This window comes from Chiloscyllium plagiosum, unplaced genomic scaffold (assembly GCF_037043375.1).
Source record: "Chiloscyllium plagiosum isolate Xiang-an unplaced genomic scaffold, Cpla_swu_hap1 HiC_scaffold_48, whole genome shotgun sequence".
Taxonomy (NCBI): Eukaryota; Metazoa; Chordata; class Chondrichthyes; order Orectolobiformes; family Hemiscylliidae; genus Chiloscyllium; species Chiloscyllium plagiosum.
The window spans coordinates 12,270,438-12,291,116 of NW_028270186.1; the positions used below are offsets into that span (position 1 = coordinate 12,270,438).

The 20,679-nt window shown below is 42.7% G+C and overlaps 1 protein-coding gene across 2 annotated transcripts in view; it reads left to right on the forward strand.

Moving 5' to 3' along the window:
- LOC122543126 (pleckstrin homology domain-containing family A member 2-like) overlaps positions 1–20,679 on the forward strand; it is a 111,083-nt gene that overhangs the window by 28,011 nt on the left and 62,393 nt on the right. For both annotated transcript variants that reach the window (XM_087984423.1, XM_043681467.2), the window contains exon 3: positions 14,608–14,664. In XM_087984423.1, coding sequence (XP_087840549.1) covers positions 14,608–14,664 — 57 coding nt within the window. The remainder of the gene's footprint in view (positions 1–14,607; positions 14,665–20,679) is intronic.

Consider the following 20,679-nt stretch of genomic DNA (forward strand, 5'->3'; position numbering starts at 1 on the left):
ATGGTGACACGACTCCAGCTAGTCAGCAATTTCTGTTTAACAGCACTGAGTTATTGGGCAACAACCTGATCTTAGATTTCAAGTGTGCACACCCTTGGAAAGATACAAGATATTTTTAATGGTGCTCGGAATACAGGTACTGCTGGCAAAACCCAGTTTATTGTTTCATTCCTGGTTAACCTGAGAGACGTGGCAGCTGTCGTGTCACATGAACAGTTGCAGCCATCATGGTGATTCCATCATGCGACAACAACTCGTATTTGTATAGCAGTTTGAATGAAGTTAAATGTTCTGAGGAAGTTCACACATAACCTGGACACCAAACCGTATGAAAGAGATACTGAGGAACCTAGTCAGAGGTTGGTTTAAAGAAATAGTTTTGAGGCTGGTGTCAAAGTGCAACAGTTAAAGTCAGGCCAAAATTTAGAGGAGTATGGCTATTGTGGGGTTGCAGGACTGGAGGAGATCACGGGGTAAAGGAAGGGTGAGCCCTCGGTGGATTCGAAAACAAGGATAAGCATGTTCAAATGAAGGTGTTGCCTGACCAGGAGGCGATATAGGTTGGTGAGTGCCATGTGAAGGGTGAAAGTTACTTGGTGCGAGTTAGAAGATAAGTGGTAGACTCAAACTGTTAAATAAAAGGTTTGAGAATTGTAGCTGAGTTTGAATAAAGGAATCACGTTATCTGTCCAAGCCATTCTGGGCAATTGTCATTGAGATTGTCCAATTGTCTTCAGTGGCAGGGATGATGGAGCTGTGATGTGATACCTAAATAAGCATGGTGAGGTTTAATCATAATATTCAACTTTACATTTTAAATTACCATTTAAAAAATATGGACAACAAAACACTAAAGCCAATCGCTTACTTTGTTTTCTTGAGGTGGGATCTTTCTCTGCACCAATTCAGTGCTGGCAATATCTTACAGCAACATTTACTGCACTGGCTGTGGAACACTTTAAGATAGCAAGAAGATGTTGCGCTTTCAGTGCAAGCGCTCTACCTCTGGTAAATTAACCTTTGGTCGGTAATACATTGGTTCCAAAGACGATTAGTTTTGGAGAGAGGTTTATAAATTAGGATTCTTGCTGCAGTTTGTATGAATAGGAGAATGAGTGGTGACAATTCACTGACAGTCACTCGCGAGTGCTGCATCTGATTGTGAAATGTCACTGTTCGGCCCCAATCTCAGTTGGGAAAAGGGTGAGTGATAAACATAAAGAGGAGTGTACAAGATGAGTTTCAAATTGTGCTGATCAGTGTAACATTGGAATCTTTCATTTTCTGGGGTGACGGTCCATCAGAAAACTAGAATCAGATTTTTGTCTTCTATATGTTCACTGTGCAGCTAGCTCTGTTGCTTTTCAATCAGAAATATTTGGATTTAATCCTCACTGCTGAGACTTGAATACAAAAGTCTAGTTGACACGAAAGGAGTGCTGGCACTGCTGACTTTTGGATGAGATCTTAAACTGAAGATCCTAAATTGTCTACACTCGTAAGACATGTCAGGAATTCCATGGTATTATGATTAAGACCAAAACAGTTATCCATAGTGTCATGTTCAACAAAACAGATTATTTAATTTTCTGAACACATTAGCTGCTTTTAGGATCTTTCTGTGCCACATTCTGGCTGCCATATTTCTTACATTACAACAATGACATACTTCAAGAAATATTTTATTGGCTGTAAAAGCCAATGTCTTGTGAGGTGCATTATAAATATAAGTCTTTTGATTCATTCCTATTTGAACTTACTCCCAGTTTGATACCGGTGTTGGCCGAGTGGTATTATTGCTGAATTATTAATGCAGAAACTCAGCTTGTCCCAGAGATCTGGGTTAAAGTCCTATCATGGCAGGTAGTGGTGATTTCAATTTTTAAAAAATTACCAGAATTAAGAATCCAGATTTGAGAGTCTAACAGTGACTGTGACTCCATTGCCGATTGTTGTAAAACCCATCTGATTCACTAATATCCTTTTAGGAAATGAAATATGTCGTCCTCACCTGGTCTGGTCTTCATGTAACTCCAGACCCAAGGCAGTGTGGCGAACTCTCAACTGCCCTCCAAGATGGCTCACAGTTCAAGGGCAGCTAGGGATGAGCAATAAATGCTGGCCAGCTAGTGACACCCACATCAAAACAAAAATGGACAGAGTCACACTGGGGCTGTGTCAACTCCATGTCAGACTTTCTGATTAGAGAACTCTTTGTGCGAGGTTCTGTGCTGAGTACAGTCATTTATTAAGTCAGTGTGTTGAGACTTGTGAAATTGGATTATTACTGCATCCTCCCGTCTTGCCCAACAGTGAACTGTAGTATTTTCAACATGTAGATTTGTAATCGTAACTTCCAAGTGGATCTGAGTGTCTGTTATTGAAAAATACATTGGGGTCCAGAGTTTTATAAGTTGTTTCTCGTGTTGCTATGCCTTCCTCCATCTCACCTGCCATCCACTTCTGAAGGTATAGAACATTTCCAGAACTCCTTAGTGTCTTTCTGAACTGCTTATTACTAATTTGAGCTGGTGACTGTGGATACAGCTATTGGCTCGATAAGACATGACAACAAAATCCACATCAGCTTACATGATAGAAATTCACCTTAAATGGTGTTGCAAAATAGGCAAAAGGAAATGGCACGATATTTAAAACTGGCAGCAGGAAAGAAAACTGGGAGCAATGTAACACAGGTCACCAAGATAGATTTAGCACTGCTTTTCATGTTAATGGCAAATTTACAGTGAAATAGTCACAGACACTATATCACAAACACACAGTCGCAAACATTGATACACTAGTGTACCCATACACAGACGTGCTCGCAAGCACACAAACTCACGATTGAACGTGGCATATTGTTGATGTGTATAATTCGTTGACCCTTCAAGTAACCATTTACTCACTGAGAATGGATTGTTGACAATGAGTTGCAGCAACTCAGTCCAGAGGTTCTGTTGGCACAATTAACTTCTCATGAATGACACGGTGAACACTCCTTAAAGGTGAACTCTGTAAAAGGCAAGGTGCACAGCCAGTTATCTTATTGCTGCTTGTTGAGGAATTCTGTTAGCAAATTGGCTGATATCTTTCTAATATTATGAGAGTGACTGGTATTTCAGTGTCTTAGTTTATCTGCCACTGATTTTAAAATCAGAATATCATCTCATCAGTAAATCTTCTCTCTGGTTTGATATTTGAAACCTACACGATTGGAGTTTAACAGACCTACCAGTTTCATTGTTTTACATCCAGAGACCATGTGAGTTTTCTAAAATAATGTTAGGTCAGGAGATAAAATTCCTGTTGCTACTTTTTTACACATCCCACAACATGCTTGCTATCAAAGCACCAATTGTATTTGACTGCCTCAGAACTGGAGAGAAACATTTTTGGTGTGTAACAAATGGCTGCTCAATGAAACGTGTTTTGTAAGTAACTAAAAGCCTCTCTTATTCAAACACCAACTCAACCACTGCAATAGATAATTATAGTACTCACAATCACAATCAGTTTGCAAGCACATCCTACGTAGGAAAGTGAAATCTCATGTGATCAAAGCTCTTTGGTGTATCCTCTCTTTTTTTTAATCTGCTCGCTGTTCAGGATTTCAGCTTTGAAGTGCTGAACATGCAGACAGGCCACCATAGTTTTCTGACAAATTACTGTTAGAAGAAAAACGCTTGTATCCAAGCACAGGTGCTTTGGGTATTATAGGCTCAGTACAGTATAGGCCTTTGAACGTGGGTGTGACCTTGTATTAGCTTATCTCCTCTGTAGCCATGCCAGGAGGAATGAAATGGTTGATGATACCAATCCTAATCACTGTCCTCGACCCCTTTTGGAAATTTTGTACTCGGTATCTATTAGATGAGGTCAGGGACCAAGAATGGTGGTGACTTCTCTTTTGCTCAGGTAGCTGACCCCCATTGATTTCTTTGAGATCCAACAGGTGAAGGTGGACAAGGTGCCAGAGGCATTCAGACCCTTAGTGACAACAGACTAACACAAATCAGCACACTCAAACCAAAAAGGGCTAAATTTCAGCACAAGAAAGGGAGGCATCACTAAATGTATTCACTAAGCAAACAGCACAATCTGTTTCTGGAGTTTTTGGGGGAATATTTTTCACAAAAGTTTGGGTCACTGATATTACAGTGACACTGTTGTTTCAATGGGCCAGTCTCCTGTCCTGTTGTGATTATGAATGGTGCTCAGTACTTAATCTGTTTCAAATCTGTTTGTTTTAGCTACAATCACAATTAAAAATCAGATATCTGCTGGCAAGTACATATCTATGAACACTGAAGAATTAATTTTATAAACTGACATTCCTAGCAGCAGCAAAGAAATTTTCCCTGTGCCTTTATGAAACTGCAAGTTGAAATGAAAAGAATTAATAAGTGTCAGGTGAGCACTTTTTTTCAGGGATGACTCACTTGAACGGACCATGTTGAAATATAGGAGATGCAAATGAGATTGATTTCAATATCTGCCAGCATTCTTAACAAGTGAAACTAAATAATAATATGATAAACTCCCTGAACCTTGGCTTAAGTCCAAGTGTTGTTCACAGTTGGAAACTACCTGTTCTAGCAATTCTCAAACATCTTGTGAGCAAAGCTGCCTTTCTCCTTACATGGCACACACCTATCTCACAATCAACACCACTGGGTTCACATCCCAAAAGTCACTCAAAACCTTCTGACCGATGGAGACTTGATTGTTTATTTTTGTTTTGGTTGCCCTGGTCTGTTCGGGGTTTCTGAATTAGGACTGACTTTGACACAGTCTGAAACATAACTCCTTCTCCTCTCAAGAATTAGGATTCCATTTTTTTTTCCTGCAATCTGCACATTGGACTGAGCTGAAATGTCTCTATTGACATTTGGGATTTGAGCATCACAGGCAAAGCCAAGATTTGATGTCCATTCCCCCACTGCCCTGTCTGCTATTTTAGCCAGTAGATACCTCACTCATCAACTTCAGAGGGCAGTTGAGTGTAAAGAATGTAGATGAGGAATTAGATATATACATCAGCAGACTCCTTTCTCTGAACAGGCTGGGTTTTAAATATATCTGAAGGCTTCACTTTTTAATTAATAACTTTTACAAGATTTCAATTCCTTTTTTTAATACACCGTGGTCAGCTTATTAACATTGTTCTGGACTTCTGAATTACTGTTCCAGTAAGTGTAACATAATGTCTGTATTACCATATATGGATCACGTGGTGACAAGAAATTTCTTTGAGGAATGCAAGAGAGGGGGTGGGGAAAACCTACAGACACATATGCTTTTAGTTTCTGTATTTTGCTGAAGTTTCTGTGGAGTACCACAGTGGCATCTGATGTGGGCACATTATTACTCGATGAGCTCCTAACTATGGTTTGAATGCCACTGGGAGGTGACACTGAATGGTAATCTGCCGACACCTCTCCTTAGACGATTAGATGGGCATTCAAGTTGCCTACCTCCGGGGAACACAGCAATGTTGGGCAAAGGGCTGATAGGTCTAAAGCATATCACCACAAAGAATCCATTTGAAGAGAAAGGGTGGCAACAGGGTGAAAAAATATGATCATTTGTGGGATTTATTTCATTTATAAAGTACTGGATATCAACAACTAAGAACAGGTTTTGGTTTCATTTTCATGCTGAGATGAATTTAAGTGTGGAATGAAAGACTAGCAGGCAGAAGTGTTCTCCCTAGAATCCTGATAACTCAAGATCTGTAGTAGCTTTATGGTCTGTTCTCTGATCACTGACGTTATTTTAATAATTTCAAAATCCTCCCTTATTTCATAGTTTTAAGTTGACCTCTGGCTTCTTGGGCAAGTGACCACAATTTCTTGGTGAGGAGGTGGTTGCAGGCTATTCCAAGAGTAAAAACAGACAAGTGCAATCCTGCCCTCAAACACTCTCAGGAGCTCAAGATAGACTCATGGCGGTTTAGCCAATAATAGAGCTCCAGTATGAGCTCCATCCCAACTATCTCAGCATGCACAGCCCAAATCTGGCCCTTGTTACTGATGAGATCCAAGAGAACCTGCATGAACAAACTTCGATTTTGTCTGATACAGCATGTGTTTTGGAAGAAGATTGAGCTTAGGAAGTTGATGGTTTTGCTACGCTTCAGTTCCCATCATTCAAATACTTCCCCTTTTTTCTCTTCACTCTGCTTCCGAAGTTACAGAAGTGTAGAACTTCCACTCTGGCCCACCTGGCACAGAATGAATGAAGATCAGGGTAAAGGGCTGAGGGAAGGGTTTGTGAGAACATCTCAGGCAGCGGACCTCATTTAAAAACCAGAACCACCATATCCCAGGCTCAGCCCTTCACTGTTAATGCTTTGAAGTGTCTGCTGCTGCACCTAGAACTGGCTTCATTTTTACCTTTCAGCTCACTGAGACTTGCTGGTTTGTTTTAAAAGCTTCAACAATAGTTCCTGAACAGATTCTCATGCCATCAGGTCCATCTTCATTGTGTTTCAGGAAGTGGTTAAGAGATGTTATCCGAGGACATTATTGTAGACTGTCAGCTGACCTTCGAAAGGATCATCTCTTGATCCAGTGTAAATGCAACCTCCTCCACTTTTTGCACTCACTCACACAAACAAACACATACAGAGAGAGCAAGGAATTAACTTCCACATTACTCTGGGTTACAGTACAGTTGTGGGTAATGAGTAATTGTTCTGGTTACAGCTGCAAGCCTTGCTGTTTTACTGTGGTTTCTAATCAGTTGAACAACTCTGAGGAATTCCTCCCCTTCTGCCAACAGTCCTGGAACCATTTATGTCAAAGATAATTCAACACTTTCAGCAGACAGAAATATTTTTGCTGCCCTTGCTTAATCAAAATTATACCTTAAGAGTATAAAACAAATGAATGTTTGTTTGATTTACTCTTTCACGTTGACCCGGATCTTGCAAGCTCTGCTCGCAAGTGGTTGTGAGTGTGAGTGAGATTGCATATGGTTCACAGCATCTTTACATTTAAAAAAGCTGCTGTCACAGAGTTTTGTCGCTGAGGAGGTGATGGCATGGTGCTATTATTGCTGGAGTAGCATTTCAGAAATTTTGGTGATGTTCTGGGGACATAGATTCAGATCCCACCATGGCAGATTGTGGAACTCAAATTAAATTTAAAAATCTAATGATGGCCAGGAATAGTTGTAAAAATCTCATTGAGTTCATTCATGTCATTTAGGGAAGGAAAGCTGACATCCTGACATAGTCTGGCCTACCTGTGACTCCAGACACTATAGTGATGTGGTTGACTGTCAACTGCCTTCTCAAATAGTGTAGCAAAGTTGTATACATCTGCAAAAAAAAGTCTCAAGAAAGGAATGAACCAGAACTGACCCCTGGCATCAACCTTTGCAGCAGATACAACATTAGCAATGACAATCTCTGGGTCAGCATCCTGGAATTCCCTTCATTGCAGGTCAAACTGCTGCACGTGGACTGCAGCAGTTTAAGAAGGCAGCTCATTGCCACCTTCTCAAAGGCAACTAGGGATAATCAATAAATGCTGGCCAACCAGTGAAGTCCACAACCTACAAGTGAATTGAAACAACTTTTTGTTTTGAAGTCCCAGCCTCATCGACCCTGCAAAGTCGTCCTCACTGTTATCTAGGGTTTGTGCCAAAATTGGAGGGCTGTCTCACAGACTGTATTTTGGTGGTAGAAAATATTGGAATATTGGACAAAAAGTTGAAGACCCATTGTGCAGCAGCTTCGGGCGAGAGAGAATTCAGACAAAGTGAAAGTTAGGGAAGAACCCCAGCTTGTTAAATCTCTTCTGGGTGATTATAATACCTCTGTTCTGCTGTCATTCTAGTACGTTTTCATTTGCACCTTCCATTGTTGCCTCAAAATAATTTTCATAACGTGAAGCCCAGGATTCTTGATAATAGTTCAAGTGTGGTCTTGAGAAGGTTCAGTGGATGTCTTAGGTAACACCTCTGTGTTTTGGTTTTGCCTGAGGTGTGGCATCTGATTGGGTTGTAGGAGCTTTTTTTTTATCCATTCATGGGATAAGGGTATCGCTGGCTCGGGCAATATATCCTGCCCATCCCTAATTGCCCAGAGAGCGTTAAGAGTCAACCATGTTGATGTGGGTCTGGAGTCACATGTAGGCCGGACCAGGTAAGGATGGCAGTTTCCTTCGGGGAAGGACATTAGTGAACCAGAGAGGTTTTCCCATCAATCAGCAATGCATTCATGGTCATCAGTAGACTCTTAATTTCAGACTTATTTTAAAATTCAAATTCCGTCATTTGCATTTGCGGGATTCAAACGCAGGTCCCCAGAAAATGATCTGGGTCTCTGGATTAACAGTCCTAGCAATAATACCACCAGGCCATTGCCTCCCCAAACATAAATGGTAAAAATTCAGCAAGAATGAAATTGGCAGGTATACAAAGTCAATAGTTGTCCCTTCGGAGTCTGGCAATTTATGCCTTGATATTTTTTAGTCACCACTTCAGTTATTATACATCTCTAGATCTAGTGGGATTTAAATGCTGGCGTCCTGCCCCAGAGGTAGTGTCATTGCTCCTGCATGGCTCAGTGGTTAGCACTGCTGCCTCACATCACCAGGGTTCCAGGTTCGATTCCAGCCTCTGGCGACTGACTGTGTGGAGTTTGCACATTCTCCCTGTGTCTGCGTGGGTTTCCGCTGGGTGCTCTGGTTTCCTCCCACAGTCCAAAGATGTGTAGGTCAGGTGGATTGGCCATGCTAAATTGCCCGTTCTGTTAGGTGCATTAGTCAGAGGGAAATAGGTCTGGATGGGTTACTCTTCAGAGGGGCGGTGTGGACTGGTTGGATCAAAGGGCCTGTTTCCACATTGGAGGGAATCTAATCTAAACTTTAGAGTCCTCTGGCAACTCTTGTCGTCTTAAAATATATCTGAAAATGTTATCACAAAATTGAGCAGCTTTTTTTTTCGTCACCAAATCACTCATGGTAATGACTAATTTACTGACTAATTTACATAGGTAAAAACAATGACTGCAGATGCTGGAAACCAGAGTCTAGATTAGAGTGGTGCTGGAAAAACACAGCAGTTCAGGCAGCGTCCGAGGAGCAGTAAAATCGACGTTTCAGGCAAAAGCCCTTCATCAGGAATACAGGCAGAGAGCCTGAAGGGTGGGGAGATAAGTGAGAGGAGGGTGGGGGTGGGGGTGGGGAGAAAGTAGCATTGAGTACAATAGGTGAGTGGGGGAGGGGATGAAGGTGATAGGCAGGTAGGACAAGTCATGGGACAGTGCTGAGCTGGAAGTTTGGAACTGAGGTGAGGTGGGGGAAGGGGAAATGAGGGAACTGTTGAAGTCCACATTGATGCCCTGCGGTTGAAGTGTTCCGAGGCGGAAGATGAGGCGTTCTTCCTCCAGGCGTCTGGTGGTGAGGGAGCGGCGGTGAAGGAGGCCCAGGACCTCCGTGTCCTCGGTAGTCCCTGGTCAGGTCCATGCCCCCCCTACAATCCACCCTCCCATCCTGGCACCTTCCCCTGCCATCGCAGGAATTGCAAAACCTGCGCCCACACCTCCTCCCTCACCTCCATCCAAGGCCCCAAAGGAGCCTTCCACATCCACTAATATCATTTATTGTATCCGTTGCTCCCGATGCGGTCTCCTCTACATTGGGGAGACTGGACGCCTCCTAGCAGAGCGCTTTAGGGAACATCTCCGGGACACCTGCACCAATCAACCACACCGTCCTGTGGCACAACATTTCAACTCCCCCTCCCACTCTGCCGAGGACATGGAGGTCCTGGGCCTCCTTCACTGCTGCTCTCTCACCACCAGACGCCTGGAGGAAGAACGCCTCATCTTCCGCCTCGGAACACTTCAACCCCAGGGCATCAATGTGGACTTCAACAGTTTCCTCATTTCCCCTTCCCCCACCTCACCCCCAGTTCCAAACTTCCAGCTCAGTACTGTCCCCATGATTGTCCTACCTGCCTATCTTCTTTTCCACCTATCACCTTCATCCCCTCCCCCATTCACCTATTGTACTCTCTGCTACTTTCTCCCCACCCCACTCTCCTCTCACTTATCTCTCAACCCTTCAGGCTCTCTGCCTGTATTCCTGATGAAGGGGAATTTTGCCTGAAACTTTGATTTTACTGCTCCTCGGATGCTGCCTGAACTGCTGTGTTTTTCCAGCACCACTCTAACCCTGACTAATTTACATGCAAACCCTGTGAAGGACAATGCAATAACATCAAAGATGAGGGAGAGAGGCACAGCATTAAATAAAAATGGAGTCTGAGAGGGGAATAGAATAGTCTACCCCTTGCAGTGCCCACATTTCTGTTCAAGCATTGCAACCCCTGTGTAAGACACACAACTTAAATTGTTGCACATTGCAGGTTGAGCCATTGAATGAAAAAAATATGGAAACAACTATGAAACACTTGTCAGTTATGTGAGCTAAAGCACAATGCACAATTCAGGGCATGACTTCAAGAAGGATGTCAAAGCCTCGCATAGGGAACTGAAGAGGGTTACCAGAATGAATAACAGGAACTAACAGATTCAAGAACAGCTTCTTCCTTGCTCTTATTAGACTGCTGTTTGGGCCACTCTAACTTCAAATAATGATCTTGCTTTGTGCACTTCCTATATAGCTACAACTTTGAATGTTTGGCTCTGTCCAAGCACTCTATGATCTGTATATCTTTGTTTGCTATGAGCTGCCTGTCGTGCTGTGAGGCTGTATTGCTAACCACTGTGCCACCCCACAGGCTCATATTGCTTACTTTACAGATGATGAATGAAAGAGCTCATACACATGTTCAACATCATGAAAGGTTTTGATAGAACAAGCAAGAGTAACCACTTCCTTTGGCATGTTGGTAACTAAGCAGGGGTTATAGATTTGAAGTCACTGTCAAAAGAACAAATGAAGATTTGAGAAATTCCTTCACACAGAGTATTGTTGAGATCTGGAATGCACATCATGAAAGGCTGATAGAATCACATTCCAGATGACTTTTGAAGGCATTGGGGCATATTCAATTTTTACCTTGTGGGGTAAATGCTGGAACGGACTCTATTATTTGGATTTTATCTTGAAGGGCTTTTGCCCGAAATATCGATTTTACTGCTCCTCGGATGCTGCCTGACCTGCTTGGCTCTTCCAGCACCACTAATCCAGAATCTGATTTCCAGCATCTGCAGTCATTGTTTTTACCTTTTCTCAGAGACTGAATGGTCTTTGTGTGCTATGAGGTTTTAACGGATGTAATAAAGACTAGACAGAAAATGGCACTGAAATAAAATATTAAAAATATTCAGTGTCAACCTGTTACCTGTGCCTGCATGAATTTCTTTCAGCTAGTACTGGGTGTGGTAGTTTGCACAGGAAATACTCCCCACAGATCTTCCTTCTTGTTTAACCAACATCTCATTTTGGTTCAGTTGTAATTGAGGGCATCTCTTTCTGCTCTCTATTTTCTAAAAAAGTATTATATTGCAATTAAGGAAAAAAAGACAATCTTTTAACAGTCAATTGCACCAATATATTACGCTTGGTGCCCAGCAGTTTCACTGAGAAACACAAATGCATGTAGGCAAAAACTGGAGAGTGCATTTGATTCATCTCAACTTGCAAAGTTGCAAAGAGAAGAAAGGGTTGCATCTTTTGCAGTGCCTTTCTTATTCACGGCTAATTAAGTACTGAGAGGGGAAACCTCTGAGTGGACTGCATTGTGTTAATCAGAACAAATCAAGCACAACTTTGAGTAAATGTGGTAAGACGAATAAACTGCTTTTTAACATAACCAACCAATCTGGTAGTAAATTTGGTTCCCTTCAGCAATGAGACATTCGCAGCCAAAATAGTGGGTAGAAAAACTATTATTCTTGTGTTAGTTGCAGCTCAGCTTGCTGCACTTTCACTTCTGAATCCAAAGATTGAGAGTTCAAGTCCCATTCCTGACAGCTGAACACAAAAATCCAGTCCCCCTCCACCAATACCCTCCTCCTCCTTGCCACATTAGTCCTCAGCCTCAACAACGTTTTCTTCAACTTTTCCCATGAGCACTCGCATGGGCCCTAGCTACGGCTGTCTCTTTGTCGGCCATGTTGAATAGTCTCACTTCAGTACATGACGCAGGTACTGTTCCCCAACTCTTGCACCCATTACATTGATGGCTGTATCCTGCACCCAGGCTCAACTGGAGCAGCTCATTGACTTTGCCACCAATTTTCACCCTGCCCTTAAGTTCACATAGTGTATCTCGGACACCTCCCTCCCCTTCCTTGACCTTTCCTTTTCCATCTCTGGCGACAGACTGATAATTTGGTACAAACCCACAAACTGCCATACCTGGACTACACCTCCTCCCACCCCATATTCTGCAAAAACTCCATCCCATTTTCCTAATTGCTCTGTCTCCGTCGTATTTGCTCTGACAAGGAAATGTCAGGTCCCAGATGTCCACTGGTTTTATTCATTTGGCTTTCCCACCCCCATCATCCAGACAGCCCTCTACCGCTCCTCCTCAATTTCCCGCTCGAAACCCCTCCACCATCTAAACATAATAAAGACAGGTACCCCTTGTTCTCACTTTCCACCACACCAGCTTACGCATTAAATGTGTTATCTTCAAACACTTCTGCCAACTCCAACTAGACCCCACCACCACAAACATCTTCCCCTCCTGCCCCTCTCTGCCTTTCTCTTTCCAACATGACCATCCTTGGCCTCCTCCATTACTGAGTGAATCAGACTGCACATTGGAACAACAGTGCCTCATCTTCCCCCTCATCTTCAGCCTATAGCCTGGAGGAGTTAACATTGAGTTCTCCAATTTCAAATAACCTTCCTACCTATCCCTGTCTCCCTTTCTAGTCCCATCCCATCCCTTTCCTCACTCCAACCAACCCCACCTTCTAGCTACCAACCGGATTAATTCTTCCTATCAACCTACCAAGTTGTACCTACCACATGTGTTCACTTATCAGTACTTCATCACTCCGCCCCTCTCATCACTCATAACCCTTCACCACCACACACACACACACCGCCCCCCTCACCCCCCAATCTGCAGCTCCCCCGGCCTCCACCTCCATCTCTGAAGAACCTTGGAATTCTCACCAAGATGCTGCTTGGCTTGCCGTGTTCTTCCAGCCTCCTGCTTGTCTACTTTGGATTCCAGCATCTGCAATTTTTTTTGTCTTGAACATAAAAATCCAGACACAAAAACAGTTTTGGAGGAGTGCTGCATTGTCAGACACCTGCCACCTCGGAGATGAAACGTTAAATCATTGCTCTGTCTACGCTCCTCAAGTGGATGGTCCCACAGCACTTCTTTTTGAAGCAGAAAAGAGAATATATTCCTCTTGATCAATATTTGTCCTTAGGCAATGTGACTAAAATTGATAAATTCAGAGGGTCATATGGCACAAAAACAGACCATTCCATCCAAATCATCTGCACTTACCAGACACGCCAACTTGACCTCATCCCATTGATCCATACCCCTCTGAACCTTTCTGTTCATACATCATCCAGATGCCTTTCAAATGTTCTAATTGTAATCGTATGAGCCTCCACTACTTTCCCTGGCAGCTCGTTCCATTCAAGCACCACACTGCATGAAAAGGTTATCCCTCAGGTCCTTTATAAATTTTTCCCCTCTCACCTCAAACATATGCCCTCTGATTTTGGACTCCCCATCCTTGGAAAAAGACCTTGACAATTCACCTTGTACATACCCCTCATGATTTTATAAACCTCTATAAGGTCACGCCTCGGCCTCCAAAGTTCCAGGGAAAATAGCCTCAGTCTATTCAACCTTTGACTCTAACTCAAACCCTCCAGTCCCAGCAACATCCTTGTAAATTTTTTCTGCACCCTTTCAAGTTTAACAACCTTTTTCCTATAAAAGGGCAGCCAGAATTGTATGCAGTATCCTCCAAGTGGCCATACCAAATGGTGCTCCTTCATTTTGATCTGATTAACTAAGATAATTGAAGTGCAATAGCTCTGTGCAAAAGAATGATCAGGTTCTTGTACTTTTTTTTGAACTTGCTGAAAATTCACTGATGCGTTTCCTATATTATAATGGTGATGAGATTTCGACAAGTATGTAACTGGCTGAGATGTGCTTTGGGATGCCCTCAGGTTGTGAAAGGTCCTACATAAATACCAATCCTTTCATCACTTTGTGAGATTTTCCCCAAGTGCAAGGTGGTTACACGATTTGTGTATAAATTGTAACCACAGCACAAGTACTGAGGCTCATTTAGAGTCAATTAAAACTAAGTGCTTTACTATTAGTTGCTTCTGTTCTTTATTCATTCCTAAGCAGCATTTGATAAACAATGAATGTCTTTCGTGTACTGGGGGTAGTTTCAAGGGATGCTGAGAAGTGCAGAATTTGCTTTGTGCTGGGACTCGGTAAAATAACCCAGTGTTGAGATCTCACGGAAAGAGTGTGTGTGTTGCATGTTTCAGTTTGTCACTGGTGACTTCCAGGGGATCCTTCTCCCAAGCTTTAGTCAAAATTCCAGCTCTTTATGCAAATGACATTTGAACACTGACAGTAATAAGTGTCTAATAATGTGTTTTTTTTGTTTACTTTCAGAATCTACCGCCTGGAACCCAATGTGTAGGCAGCCTGCTGTTACCTTACATCTCTAAGGTATTTTGTCTCTCTCATGCTTGCAGAAAAATATCCATATTATATTCGCAAACATAAGAGTAGCAACCCGAAAGAGAAAGAAAATTAAATAATTATTTAGGCTGGTTTTACAATCCAGTGCAGTTCGTGTCATGTGGCGCTCATACAGAGCTTTGGCAACAATGGAAACCTAGCCTTGTTGCCTGGTTGTTAACTGCTTGGGTAATGGGATGTCCAGCTCCCTGTGTGTGAAATTCTTCCTTGGGAGTGTCAGACTTTAAATTGTCCCTGTTATCTTTTCAGAGGCTGTTAAACATCAGTAAATTGACTTTTCCATCTGGTGATTGTTTCATCACCCCAGCCAACATCAATGATGTCATTTATAGAGGCACTCTCAGCAATTATGGGAACAAAGGAGTTTTTCATAATGGATTGCAAACTCCTGCTATGAATGGCCAATTGGACATTTCAGTCCTGATGCAGTGGCTCCATTAAACAGTAGTGCCCCTGAATGGGAAAGCATCAGGTTACAGGGGTGGTTTTATAGAGTAGACCAACACTGTAACTTCAGTGTGTTACTGCGGCATGTGCAGAGAGTGGCACTGTGGCATGTGTAACATATGACATGACATAATGTCAGCAACCCCATTTAATATCGCAGTCCTCTCAATGTGATGTGAAAGTATTACTCATTATATTTTAAATAATCCCTAAAGCATTGTGTTCATTAAGAATTATGGGAGAAAGTGAGGACTGCAGATGCTGGAGATCAGAGCTGAAAAATGTGTTGCAGGTCAGGCAGCATCCAAGGAGCAGGAGAATCGACATTTCGGGCATAAGTCCTTCTTCAGGAATGAGGAAGGTGTGCCAAGCAGGCTAAGATAAAAGGTAGGGAGGAGGGACTTTTCTGAGCTGGGGCAGGGCTGACTGCAGGGAATGTAGGTAGCGGCGCATGGCTGCAAGCATGGAGTGGAGGATCCAGAGGGAGGTCTGTTGCTGGAGGTTTATCTTACCCTGCTTGGCACACCTTCCTCATTCCTGAAGAAGAGCTTATGCCCGAAATGTTGATTCTCCTGCTCCTTGGATGCTGCCTGACCTGCTGTGCTTTTCCAGCAACACATTAAGAATTATAGTCAACTAAGTGTAAAGGAGTGAAATTCTTTTCACCTAATAACTTTAGCAAATAAGTCTGCACCCACATCCATTTAAAGGTTATATGATTCTAACAAGATGTATTTAATTGTTTAATCCCCCAAAATCTTAAACTGAATTGGAAGGTGTCGCTGGGGCTTAATATGAGTTATGTTTTGAGCTCCCACCCCAACAATTTCTTCTCTTTTCTTACGAAAGGAAGTGACTCCTTTGGATGGAAGTTCAGTAGCCCATCGGTACCTCGTTTAGTTGTGAATTCTGTGTTACTTATGGCTGACAGGTGGCTGTTTGAGAAAGAAGGAAAGGACTTGCAATTATGTAGCACCTTTCACCACAGCCAGTGGAGTGTTTGTGTTAATCTTTGTTGCAACAAGAATTGCAGCAGCTGAGTTGTGCAAATCTCTTGCAAACAGCAAGGTGGTCACAAATAGATGTGTTTTACTGATGTTAATTAAGGTGTAGATATTTGCAAGGTCAGCAGGACAACTCACTGTTGTTTGTCAAAATAGTGTCACACGATTGTTTACATAACGTCTCGCCCAAAAGACAGGCACCTCTGACCAGATTGCATTCTCTCAGTGTGAGTTTGGAGCTTCAGCAGGAGATTTCTGTCTTTAAGATTCTGGAGTCGGATTTGAATTCACAACCTTCTGAGGAGGAAAGCTGATGCCCACATGGTAATAACTGACAATCCGGAGCCCCACATTCTACTCTTTCCTTTCTGTTCTAAGTAAGGCTCAGGATTGTCAGTCATGACCCAATGGGCAATGTCAGGGACTCTGCATATGGGTACATCAAGGTGTTGTTAACATGCTGGCCTGACTTTTGTCACTTTGTTATGCCTGAACTCCAGGCCGATGGACAGATTGGCAGATGTCTGCCTTCTGATATCCATCACTGCAAAGATGGAGTTGTGGCATAGGAGCATGCCTTCCAAGAACAGCATGGCCTTAGCTCTAAAGATGAGCTCAACCTTTGGGTGCATGCTGTAACCCTCTGAGGGGGAGAAGCTGAGTGGGGAAAGGTCAGCAAAGCACACAACAATCAGTGCTACTGTTTGCTGCCAGCAGTGGAATGACATCAGTCTCATCAAGAGGCAATGTGTGAGGAACGTTTTACCTGCTGCGTTAATCACAGGTCTGATCTGCTGAGTCCTTCAGCTGTGTACAGGCCCTAAGCTCTGGAATTCTTTGCCAAAATATCTCTGTCTTTCCCTATCTCTCACTCACGCCTTCTTTCTGACACTATGAAATCTACTTCACTGATGGAGCTTTTGGTCACCAATCCAAAAACTCCTTGGGTGACTTGATGTCATATTTGACTGATAAACAGTCCTGTGAATCACTTTGTGATGTGTTTTACTGCAAAGCAGGCTGAGCTGTCTTTAGTGTCAAAGTGGAAGACAGCAGATGGTTGGGTTGCAAAAGAGAGAAACACCTTTGGTGCCGAAAAACGCACCTGTTTTTAATTCAATTGTGATGTTGCATTTCTCGCTAGGCCAGTATTTATTGCCCTTATGAGGTGATGGTGAGTGCCTTCTTGAGCATGCAGGTGTCAAAACTCCCATTGTGGTGGTTAGGAAGAGAGTTCCAGGATTTTGAATCAGCCACAGTAAAAGGGCAGAGATTTTGTTGCAAGTAAGGATGGTATGTGGCTTGGATAGTTGGTGAATTACTGTTAGGATTTTTGTAATAGCTTACACACAGTCAAAAAATTCCAGGGTAGTTTATAGGAATGTAAATCAGCCAATAGTTAATTGTAATTTAAATACTGAGGCAAAAGTCAAAAGAAATACTGATATCGTTTTAGATAAATTCTGTGGTCTGTAACAGTTTCAAAGGTGCTTTATTCTGCCATTCTGCACAACAAGATGCACAGATTGAGCTCTTAAACCATTGTAAACTGAATGCAAACAACGAGTTTTCCATAACTGCTGAACAATTAGTGTGTTAATGTAATGCTGAATCACTGTCACAAGACAATGAAAACATGATTGCTTTGATGTTGATTGAAACCCACATTGAAGGATTATATCATGTTGAAGAAATATCTTTGAGCTTCAAAGGAAAAGCAATCACTTTGACGTAGACAGACTATGTCCGTTGTTGCACAGTTGGTAGCACACTTGCAGCTCAGTTAGAAACCTGTGGGTTTGAGCCCCCTGCAGAAACTTGAGTACAAAATGTGAGCTGATGCTCCAGTGTAATTCTACAGCGAGGTCCAACCTTCCAGAGAAGATGAGACTATTTGTTCTCTTGCACAAAAATATTTCAAAAAGAAATGGAGGAGCTCTACCTGGTGTCCTGGCCAATATTTACCCCTCAACTAAAACAGATTATCTGATTATCATTGTGACATGACTTGGGGCAATTTCTGTGCACAAATTGACTGTATTTTCTTCAAAGGTGCTTTCTGCTACTTTTCATCATTTATATAAATGATTTGGGTGTGAGCACAAGAGGTGTAGTTAGTAAATTTGCAGATGACACTAAAATTGGAGGTGTAGTGGATAGCAAAGAAGGTTAAAAATGTGTTGCTGGAAAAGCGCAGCAGGTCAGGCAGCTTCAAAGGAGAACGAGAATCGACATTTCGGACATAAGCCCTTCCGACGATTCTCCTTCTCCTTTGATGCTGCCTGACCTGTTGCTTTTTTCCAGCAACACATTTTTAAGCTCTGATCCCCAGCATCTGCAGTCCTCATTTTCTCCTAGCAAAGAAGGTTACCTTAGATTATAATGGGATCTTGATCAGATGAGCCAATAGGCTGAGCAGTGGCAGATGGAGTTTAAGTAAGATAAATGTAAGGTGCTGCATTTTGGGAAAGCAAGTCTTAGCAGGGCCTATATACATAATGGTGAGGTCCTAGGGAGGGTTGCTGAACAAAGAGACCTTGAAGTGCAGTTTCATAGCTCCTTGAAAGTAGAGTCACAGGTAGACAGGATAGTGAAGAAGGCGTTTGGTATGGTTTCCTTTATTGGTCAGAATATTGAGTACAGGAGTTGGGAGGTCATGTTGCGGCTGTACAGGACATTGGTTAGGCCACTTTTGGAATACTGTGTGCAATTTTGGTTTCTTTCATATCAGAAGGATGTTGTGAAACTTGAAAGGGTTCAGAAAACATTTACAAGGATGTTTCTATGTTTGGAGGATTTGAGCAAGAGGGAGAGGTTGAATAGGCTGGGGCTGTTTTCCCTGGATGGTCGGAGGCTGAGAGGTGACCTAATAGAGGTTTACAAAATTATGAGGGGCATGGATAGGGTAAATAGATAAGGTCTTTTGCTTGGGGTGGGGGAGTCCAGAACAAGAGGGCATTGGTTTAGGGTGAGAAGGGAAAGATATAAAAGAGATCTAAGGGGCAACTTTTTCATGCAGAGGGTGGTGCGTGTGTGCGTTTGTGGAATGGGTGCCAGAGGAAGTGGTAGAGGCTCGTACAATTGCAACATTTAAAAAGCATCTGGATAGGTATATGAATAAGAAGAGTTTGGAGGGATAGGGGCCGGGTGGTTGCAGGTGAGACTAGATTGGGTTGGGATATCTGGTTGGCATGGATGAGTTGGACCAAAAGATCTGTTTTCATGCTGTACATCTCTATGACTTTTGACTCTGTAGTTCTTTGGCAGATCTGAAAGTTATGAAAAGCATTGCAAAATTGGAATTCTTTCTTTTCTTTCCTGAGGTCATAAGCTTTTTCCTGCTGTTCCTCTGTATGCAAGCAAGAAGAATGAATAAATGTATGTTGAAAAGAAAATCAGTGTTGCTGAGGAGATCTGTTACAAGCAGTCAAAACAGTTTGGACAGCTGGAAGCTAACCATCTTTGTGGGAATGTCATTCCCACAGTGCATGGCTAGGTCCGGACCTGGGACTGATTATTTATCTGTGATGTTATTGCTTTTGTGATTCTTGGTGACTGGGAGATGGGGTGGGTTTGACTGAGCTACTCATGTTTCTGTATATACTATGGTGCTGGTGGTGGAGTGTGAGATAATGCAGCCATTGATTGCCCTGTCAATCAAGCAAATATTTCTGTCCTGAATACACGAGCTGCACAGATGTAAGTGAGGGAGGAGTGTTCCTTCACAATCTTAACTTGTGGCTGGTGACAAAGCTTTGGGAAAATGGCCCATTGTTTGGATCATAACCTGGCCTTCCCTTTTTGACGGGGTGTTCATCTAGTTGGCCCAGCTCAGCTTCTGGTCAGTACTGGTCCCCTATCATGATACCACATGGGCTTTCCTGGAGGCAAATAGTGGGGTGGGTGGCTTGGGCTATTGGAGGTCAGGAGAGGGGACTGTTTTTCTTTTTAAAGATGGTCAGTTCCCAGAATGATGTGACATGAATCCCACTTTCTAGTCAGGTGTTGTCTGGGACCTGATTATGTCTGGTGTAGACTTCCCGAACAAAAATATTCAAATGGTCATTTGGCACGTTTGTTTTTTGAACTTTATCCTGATTAAATAAAACCGTGGAGATGAGGGGATTGAGAGAGTCAATCTGTCCTGGTCCTCCCATGTGGATGCGATGATCAAGAAGGCACAACAACACCTCTTCTTCCTCCAAAGTCTAAGGAAATTCAGCATGGCTGTAAGGACCCTCACCAACTTTTACAGACACACTATAGAAAGTATTCTATCTGGGTGCATCACGGCTTGGTATGGCAACTCCTCTTCCCAGGAGCGTTAGTAACTACAAAATGTTGTGTGCACAGACAAGACCATCATGTAAGCCAATCTCCCATCCATGGACTCCATCCGCAATTTTTGTTGCCATGTAAAGGCATCCGACATCATCAATGACCACTCCCATCTGGGTTTTACTTTCTTCCAACTTCTTCTGTCAGGCAGAAGCACCAGAAGTTTAGACACATGTACCAACAGATTCAAGAA